The 9,679-nt window shown below is 46.0% G+C and overlaps 1 protein-coding gene across 1 annotated transcript; it reads left to right on the forward strand.

Annotated features, from left to right (window-relative positions):
* The first annotated feature begins 985 nt into the window (after positions 1 to 985).
* On the forward strand, positions 986 to 8,279 carry RNF141 (ring finger protein 141). Its single transcript, XM_009071574.1, has 5 exons — positions 986 to 1,183; positions 2,622 to 2,730; positions 4,326 to 4,507; positions 7,724 to 7,831; positions 8,129 to 8,279. Exons 1-5 carry the CDS (start codon positions 999 to 1,001, stop codon positions 8,277 to 8,279), a joined length of 735 nt encoding a protein of 244 aa, XP_009069822.1. The 5' UTR covers positions 986 to 998.
* Positions 8,280 to 9,679: the final 1,400 nt, after the last annotated feature.

The following is a 9,679-nucleotide window of genomic DNA, read 5'->3' on the forward strand; positions in this document are numbered from 1 at the left end:
GGCTCTGCCCGAGAAGGGAGCCGCGCGCGGGTCACCCGCCGGTGGAGCTCGCTTTGTGCGCTGTGTTTTTCTCGCGCCGTGTAGAGGGTTTTCCTGGGTGGGTCCGTGCCCGAGCGCAGCCGCGCGGGGTTCTGGCTCTCTCTGCTGTCTCTCGCTCGGTGTCTGCGGTGCAGCTGCTCTCAGGTTGCTCCGTGTTTAAGGTCAGGTTGGTGTTCTGCGCTCAGCTTGTCATCGCACACCTCTGTCTGCAGAGCTCTTTGGAGGGCCTGGAACGAGTGGCTTGCAGTGCCAGGCAGTGAGCTCTGCAAAGACACGTTTTGGGGACAAGTCAAACGAGAGGGACCAAGAGGAGAAAGTGGATAAAGACACAGAGCTCTGGGGGGAAAGATACAACTGTAAAGGAAGGGTGAAATAAGCTGGAGAGGTCTGAGAGGTCGGTTGTGTAATACAGCCTAAAGCTGATGTTCTGTGCAGATAGGGAGATCCCTAAGTTGCTTTATGCTGGCATGGATTCCTTGGCTCACCAGTGTAAGAATGCTGTGGGAGTTCTTTTGATCTGCCAATGTAAGTTTGACGTAAGAAAGCTGATTCCTAATGTAATGTCTATAAACAGACCTTGAGGTGCTTATTTGTAGACATTCTGATATTTACGTGCACAAGTATTTGGGAAAAACAAAGATTGTCATAAATTACCATTGTCATCTTAAGATTTGGGTTTTTTCCATCCCATTTGGTGTATTTATATATGTGTTGGTGCTGAATCTGTGTGCAAAATTATCTGTATTTAGTAGAATTATTGCTGTAAGCAAAGTAATGCATTTTTCATTTCGAAGTGTTCTGTTTCTGACCTGAATGTTAAATTGTGTTACTTGCAGAGTAATTGCTGTAGAGGAGTGAGTGGGCAGTTAAACTCGTGCACTACAGAAGATGAGGGAGTGGCCATCCACAAACACACAGGTGTAAACCCTCACGTATTTTAGCAGAGACTCCACAAGCGAATGAGAACTTCTTTCTGCAGAACTGAGGTGAAGAACTTCACCATGGGTCAACAAATTTCAAACCACACCCAAACTGTAATTAACAAGTTGCCAGAAAAAGTAGCCAAGCACGCAGCTTTGGTTCAAGAAAGTGGTTTCCTAACCTATGAAGAGTTTCTGGGAAGAGTAGCTGAACTTAATGATGTGTAAGCCTTACTTTGTTTCTTTTTTTTTTTCCTGTGTTTTACAGAGACCTTCTATGCAGTGTGTTAATTATCCTGTACTGGCCAGGCCAGAACTGGATGTATGGTTTTGAAATCTTTTCTTCAGTCCTTGATATTTCTGTAATGGTTATGGTTATACTTCAAAGCCATTTCTCCTTCAATTCACTGTTCTCCAGTATGCTGCTTCCAGCAAGCTTGGCTTTAAGTTCACAAGAGGTAGACATAGAGCAGCATCTTTTTGTTAGTGTTGCCTGTCTCCCTGACTCTCCTGCCTTGCCCCAGCCTCCTGGAGGTGCCGTGCTACCCGTGGCTTTGGGGAGGCAGTGGCAGTAGGAGCCCTGTGAAGGCAGCACAGCTGCCCAAGGAGGGGAGCACCCAGGACAGGACTGTTTGTCTCCATCTCTCCCACCCCTGTGCACACACAGTGCTGGGCCTCATTAAGGATCAGACATGTCTTACTGTCTGGGAGCAATGACCTAGATAATCCTCAACAAAAGGCTGCATAAGTAAGGTTTTTCATAGCCTGCCTTTTGTTTGACTGGTACAGTGGTGGTGAAATGAACTGAAAGCAGAGTTCTCGTTTTTACCCTGTATTTATGGTGTAAAATGAAGTGGGACACACACCCCGAGTAAGGGCTTTGTAGTGTTTGGTGTTCTAAGTGAAATATGAGTTTGTATTCAGTGTAGAAATTGCCTTGTGGCATGTCATACTCTTGTGAGTGACCTTGAAGAACAGGTAGCTGTCTTCTAGGTAGACATACACACAGATTCTGGAGAAGATTACTTGCTGTTTTACCTGAGAATCTAGGCATGTATCGGTGTAGCTAACTCCAGACTATTGTTATTCAAGTGTTTTGCTCTTTACAGCGTTTCCTTAAGCCTGAACATAACCTAGCTCATTCTGATCATGATGGAATAGACTATCTTGTCTGTGTCCCATTAAAGAAACCAACCCCAAGTCCCAAAGTCTCAGGTCACCTGACACTTTCACCTGACTGCTCATGTTAGTATATGCTAACAAAAATGCACCTCATCTGCATATGTTGGTACTTGCAGGCTGGTTTTGATACACGTGGGAGGAAATAACCTCTGTGGACTGGGCAGCACAGTGTGTGATTACTGCGGTCAGCAGTGGGAGCACATAGAAATTAAGATGTCAGTAAAGTACATGTGCTTGCTGCTGCTGGGTCAGAGTAGGTGCACATCAGTTTCTGAAGTGTGCTGTGCAATTTGAAGCGAAACAGACTCTGCATTTTGTTTGATGGCATGCTAAGAAGGTCATTGCTCTTTACTTTCATGTCTGGGCAATATTGCTGAAATCTCTCTAAGGACAAAGAGCAGATAGGTGAACAGAAAGTAATACCCCTGTGGCTGAGACTTGCACGTCTATATGACATAAACTGATGTTTCTTTATTTCAGTACTGCAAAATTGGCTTCTGGACAAGACAAACACCTGTTATTTGAAGTGCAGCCTGGTTCTGATTCTTCTGCTTTCTGGAAGGTGATCGTTCGGATCATATGCACTAAGGTAAGTCGGAAAATTTCAGTCTGATTGGGGATCTGTGTGCAGATGCCTGAGGACTGTCACTGGTAAAATCCAGCACCTGCTACCTCCATTCTGATACAGGTGATGCATTCAAGGATGCTGTGGAGATAATTTAAGTCTAAATTTCTGCAAAAAAGCAAGTTAACATAAACATTTTCATAACTAAGTTTATAAAGGAATTATATCTTTCAGTGGAGCACTTAGTTACAAATTCAGATGATTTGTGAGGTGGAGTAATCAGTGGTACATCAGACTGGGAAACAGCTCGTTTCCTGTAGTTGTGGCAGTCCCGGGCACACCTACAGGTTGGGCAGAGAAGGGATGGAGAGCAGCCCAGTGGAGAAGGACTTGGGGGTGAGGGTTGATGAAAAACTCACCCTGAGCTGCAGCGAGCACTCACAGCCCAGAAACCAGCCATGTCCTGGGCTGCAGCCACAGGAGTGTGGCAGCAGGAGAGGGAGGGGATTCTGCCTGCTGAGACCCGCCAGCTCTGGTGTCCCTGGCACAAGGACACGGAACTGTTGGAGCAAGTCCAGAGGAGGCCACAAAGTTGCAAAGGGGGCTGGAGCATCTCCCTGTGAGGACAGGCTGAGGGAGTTGGGGCTGTTCAGCCTGGAGCAGAGAAGGATGTGTGGAGACCTCAGAGCATGTCCCAGGACCCAAATGGCCTGGAGGGAAGCTGCAGAGGGACTCTTGGGTAGGAACTGCAGTGACAGGACAAGGAGCAATGGATATAAACGGAAGGAGGGAAAGTTTAGGTTAGATATTAGGCAGACGTTTTCCCTGTGAGGGTGGTGAGACACTGTCCCAGGGTGCCCAGGGAGGCTGTGGCTGCCCCAACCCTGGCAGTGTTCACAGCCAGGTTGGATGAGCCTTGAGCAACCTGCTCTGCTGGGAGGTGTCCCTGCCCAGGGCAGGGGTTGGGGCTGGATGATCTCTAAGGTCCATTCCAACCCCTAACATTCTGTGATTCCATGATAGTAGTAGAAGTTAGTCAGCAATTCCAGGAGTTCTTAGTTGAGCTAGTGTGGCTGTATATTACTTAGAAAACCAATCTAAACGTTAAATGTTTAACTTAGTTGGAAGAACATGACAAAAACTTGCAGAGTTTGCTCTTTCTAATGAGATTTCCTCTCTATATCCTGTCAAGTAATGTCCTTAAATGGTCCTGAATCCACTGAGCAATTTTAACATGCAGTTAACCAAGTCAGCTCTCAACCTTTGTTGGAAACTAACAGTGTGTGATCTTCCGTGGGCTGCTTTAAGTTCAGATATGAAATGACTGATCATTCTGCTCTTTGTTCAAAGTTTAGCCCCATTTTTTAGGTGTTAGGTCCCTATGCACAACTTAATCCATTTGAGTAGTGATGGCAACTGCCTTGCCCTGAAATGTAGTCCTGAGTGTGGTGTTCCTGGTGCTGCAGCAGCTGTGTGCAGGTTTCACCCCTGCTGGAGCAGACTGCAGCTCGCTAACGGGGGGTGGCTGCTGCCTTCAGAACTGCAGTGTATTAAAAACATTTTGAACAATGTCAAGTTAAAATCTGATAAGTAATTGTAAACAATTCTTATATCTTAAGATAAATAAAACAAGTGGCATCGTGGAAGCTTCCAGAATCTTGAACTTATATCAGTTCATTCAACTTTATAAAGACATCACCAGTCAAGCAGCAGGAGTTCTTGCACAGAGTGATACTTCTGAAGAAGCTGCTGAGAGTTTGGTGTCTGTGTCGTCGTGTCAGGCCAGCTTGTGGATGGGAAGGTATTTTGTTATACTTTAGCTTCTGACCACAGCTATAACTAAAGTGTTTTGGAAGTTGTGTTTGAAACCCAAACTACAAATACCTAATGGTCCAAACTGCTTGCTCTTGGCACTGCAGCCCTTGTGTCATCACAAGCATGACCAGCACACCTTCCCTTGTACCAGGGGAGCAGCAGTGCACTCGGGTCAAGGTCTGTGTAGCTTCAGAACAGGCAGTGAGCAGCTCTGATGTAACCATGGTGTGTGCTGAATCTCCTGAATAAGGAAATGGGAGGAAACGGAATCAGCTACAAATCTAGGGATTTTGACAGTGTTTGTTTAAACAGATTTTGTTATTGTTCCACTTAAACTTTCTCTTCCTCTTTTACATTTTGGCATGTGAAAGTTCCCATCTGTTACCACTAGAAACTCATCAATTATGGCAATAATTTAACTTGGAAGGCTGGAAAAATGTGAACTGTCTCATACATGTTGACGTTCTGCTTTGTTAACTAGAGGAAAAAACAAAAGACTGAGGTCAACACCTGCAATAACTTCACTTCAAACTGGAGTTTGTCACCCTTTCCCTCTGTTGCTACCAGCAATGCCTCACTGTTTGCTTTCTGAATTAGTTCAGAGTTCTAGCTCAGTTTGAAGGGAGGTAGAGTTAGGTTTGACCAGAAAAAGTAGCAAATGGTGCAGTTCTCTGTGTTAACCAGTGAAGAGCTGGTGCCCAGTGAACTGTCCTGTGTCTCAGCTGTCAGAACAAGGTCAGCCTTGCTGGCACTCCCACGTGGAGCCCACTGGCTTTTCAGTCAGTGCATTGCAGTGTGTTACCTCCGTTTAGTTTAATTTCCTGTGTCTGTTCTTTGGGAGTGAATAATCTGAAATTATTGGCTGGCCTAAGTTACTAAAATGTTTAAAGTAGTAAATTGTGGGCATGTTTGGGAAGGTCTGTTTTCCTGTGTTTATCTAAAAACACATGGTTCTACCAAAGCACACACGTCTGGAAATGGCCTTTTGCTTCAAACCAAACAAAACAGACCCCAGATACTCCTGCAAAACAGCTCCATGTATTGCTGAAGTCAGTGAGTAAGAGAAAAGGTTTCCTATGAGTTCCTTTTCGATTTCCAGGCTGAGGTGGGGCAGATGAACATCCTTCATGTTTGTAGATGTGCTTGCTTGAGGTGGTATTGGTGACAAGTAGTAACAAGAGCAACAGAGCATTCTTTGCTAATAGGATGCAGTTTGGTGAGCTTATGTCTTAGCCAAGTTTTGCAAGTCATGACCAACAGAGCATTCTTTGCTAATGTGATGCAGTTTGGTGAGCTTGTGTCTTAGCCAAGTTTTGCAAGTCATGAAGGAAAATACTGGCTAAAACACCTTCAGGTGTTTTACACCAGGGAAATCGTTTGGTTTTTTCCTGTGATAACCATCCATTTGCCTAAATATTTCTGACCTTGAGACCTCTCTAAGCTCTGCAGAGTTAGTTGTTGCTGTCTAAAAATAGCAAATGTTTATCTGTTTCATTCTTACTCTTATCTGAACCTCCTTCACTGGAATAATACCCCATTTCTCTACAACATCCACTTCCTGCTCCAAGCATTCCAAAATATGCAGAAGTGACTTGTGCTTTCTGATAATGAGGGGACAAATATTTCCTTAGTCTGCCACTCTTTTATTTTGCCGTTTCTTCGGAACTTAGTCCTCCGACTAAAGCTTTGTTTGCAGAAACTTTATAAATAGGGCTTGTCTAATTGCTTGTATCTCAAAAATTCAAATGCTGTCAAAGGTTCGTACTCAGAGTTGTGTGGGGGAGGGAAGTGAAAGGGTCCAAAGAACATAGTGTGAGCTGCTCAAAAGAGACTCACTGTATGTGAATCACCATCTGTAGAAAAATCTCCTGTCATTTGAAAGTAGTCTGTCAAAAAGCAAATTGAAAAGGAAACCCCAAGGACCTGCTGAAAAGGAAAACCAAAGCTTGTTGCCTGCTGTGCATTAGCTGACTGATCTGTACAGTCAGAAAATTGCTCTGTGCTTGCCCTGAGCAGGGGGGTCTGGGAGCCCCTGAGGGGACTGTGGTTCTCTGGGCCTCAGGTCACAGAGGGATCCCCAGATCAGTGGTTTTGGTAAACCCACACATTTCATAACTCTTACTTGGCTGTTTTGGAAGTGAGCCATGACTAAAATGAGGGAGCTTTACATGTCTGGTTAGGCCAGTGAAAGCTGAGGATCCTCTGCAGCTTTTCACACTTGAGAAGTCTCGATAATGCAAATATTTGAGATATCTGAGGTGTATTTGTTAGGAATTTAGATACAGATATCTATTATTTGGGAAAAAAAAGACACAAACCAACAATGTCTGTCTCGGGGAAGGAATTTCATATATGTATTATTTGGGAAAAAAAAGATACAAACCAACAATGTCTGTCTCGGGGAATGATCTAATTGTGAAACTTCCCTGCCAGCAGGAGCAGCTTGGGGCTTAGGCAGAGCTGTGGGAGCAATCCCCTGGGGTGTCTGGCCAGCCAAACCAGCCTCTGCAGCCTAACTGGGCAACTTGGGCTCCTGACCTTTGGAATTATATATGTATTATTTGGGAAAAAAAAGATACAAACCAACAATGTCTGTCTCGGGGAATGATCTAATTGTGAAACTTCCCTGCCAGCAGGAGCAGCTTGGGGCTTAGGCAGAGCTGTGGGAGCAATCCCCTGGGGTGTCTGGCCAGCCAAACCAGCCTCTGCAGCCTAACTGGGCAACTTGGGCTCCTGACCTTTGGAATTAGGCACTGCAGTACTGATCCTCTTGCTTGCATGTCTTTGTCCAGGGTCTGGGCCAGCACACAGAAACCTGGCAGGGTTTGTTACAAACTGGTTTGGCCTGGGCTCTGGGAAGGGCAGGGCAGGTTCTCCTGCCCGTCGTGTGCAGTGTTTCTGTTCCTTTGCCCAGTGCTGTGTGACAGTTACAGCTCCTCACACTTCCTTGTTGATAGGACAGAGGATTTGCAGCACCCTTGGCAACACTCAGAGCAGCTGACACACCAAAAAGCACATTCTGGCTCAGTTTGTTGGCTGGTGCTGCTGCTGGTGGTGTGAGCTGTGCCAGCAGCGCAGTCAGAGCACTGCAGGTGCTCCTCCCTGTCCCTCAGGGGCTGTTGTGAAAAATGTGGTAACTAGTGGAGTTACTAGGGCAGCAGTGCAAAGCAGCTGGCAGAAAATGTTGTCTTCTCCCCTGCAGGGTGAAGCAGCTGACAGATGAGGAGGAATGCTGCATCTGCATGGACGGACGCGCTGATTTAATCCTGCCCTGTGCTCACAGCTTCTGCCAGAAGTGCATTGATAAATGGTAATGCAGCCAGGAGGGTCCTTGTTCTGCAGCGTGTGCTGGGTACCTGGCACGTTTGGTTGGCTCTGGCAGGTTCCTTAGTTCCCATGTCATATCTGCACGCAGAGTCGTTGGCCAGTCTTGCCCACAAAGACAAATGTTTTTACTCAAAGGAGAAGGTGGTTTTATCCAGTTAACCGCGTCGCTCTTGGCGTTCCGCTGGGTTGGTGTGGGGCCTGTCTGTGTGTCTGGGGCTCTCTGGGCTCTGTCTGTCCCTCAGGAGGCCGTGGGTGCACAGCTCTGATTTCTGCCCCGCAGGAGCGATCGCCACCGGAGCTGTCCCGTGTGCCGGCGGCAGGTGACCGGCGCCGGGGACTCGTGGGTGGTGTCGGACGCTCCCACGGAGGATGACATTGCTACTTACATCCTCAACATGGTGGACGAGGCAGGGCAGCCCCACAGGCCCTGACACTGCCCAGCAGCTGAGCACAGCAGAAGCACTTGAACGTCTGGTTTTACCTCCTGTTGCTGTTCTTCCACCGTCTGTCTCACTCCTCCTCTGGCTGCTGTGAACCTCCACTGCTCCCCTCAGGCACAGGGTACCTGGACAAGTCTCTGTGTGTGCAGTCTGAATTAGGAAACTGTACTCCCAGTGCACTCTCTGATCATTAACAAAGTTTATTTTAACAGCTTTTGATATTAACAGTAAAGCTGCTAGATGAAATTTGTAACAGCACAACTGCAACTGCTGACTGCTGTCTGACATCCCAGTGTACTGCTGGAGGTGAACTGTGTCAGAGCTTCACCTCAGCTCTTACCCTGAAGAGTCCCTGGCAGGTTCACAAGGTTAGCACTAGTGATTATTAATTTGAAATTTTGCTGCTGAAACTTGCAGATGTCCCACTGCCTGTTCTTCAGTGGTCAGTTATTGCTGCTCTTAGTGTTTACAGATACTTATTTCTCATCTACTATGACTTTTAGCATCAGTTATTTTAAATCCGTTTTGGAGAGTGTAGGCAGCTCTGTAAATGTATTTGTGCACTTCCCTTTAGTCTTCTGACAAGACTTATCTCTTAGAATATTTTTTTAAATATGATAGCATAGTCTTATTAGCTTGGAAACATTTAACATTTTCATACACAATCCTAGAAACAGTAAATCAGTTTCTCTGTGGTTTTTGGTAAAGAACAGCCAAAATTATTTCCAAGCAGTGGCATGTCTGAGGAGAATGCCTTCATTTGAAGTAGCAGTTAGGTGTAGTTTGGTCTGATGCTGTGGTTTTATCTGCCCCTCTTGAGTTTTCAAAGTGATGACAGCAGTTATAGGACACACAAAGCATTAGGTGATAATCTAGCTAAGGGTGCTGTGCTTTATATCTACAAGTGCAATATGCTTTTATGTAGCAGAGAAACTTCTACTCTCCCACTGCTGTTGCTTGCAGTGAGATGTGCATGTGGCAGCTTGGGGAAAGGGATGTCACAGTGGAGTGGGACAGGGTTGTGTGTAGCAGAAGAAGTCTGGAGGGCTGAGGGTAGGCAGTGTAAAACTGTGAGTGCTGGGGAGCCCCATCCTAAGCCTCTCTTGCTTAAATAGTGCTCTGGAAATGAGCTGCTAGTATAGTGAATTGATGAGTGAATGTTTTAATCTATGTTAACAAATACTACTTTTCCCCTCTCAATAAGCTCAAGTTAGAATATTCCAGGGTAGCATTTGAGGGAGTATCAGCATAAACCTTGCTTGCACCAAGGCTGCATTTTCCCTCTCTGGTTAGAAGTCAGTGATGCCACGAGGCTAAGGCCTTTAGTGGCAGGCTCTGAGCTAAGGGGCTCGTGCACAGGTGGAGATGCAGGTCCAGGCTGTTCTGGACTG

Source organism: Acanthisitta chloris, unplaced genomic scaffold (genome assembly GCF_000695815.1).
Source record: "Acanthisitta chloris isolate BGI_N310 unplaced genomic scaffold, ASM69581v1 scaffold40813, whole genome shotgun sequence".
In the NCBI taxonomy this organism is placed as follows: Eukaryota; Metazoa; Chordata; class Aves; order Passeriformes; family Acanthisittidae; genus Acanthisitta; species Acanthisitta chloris.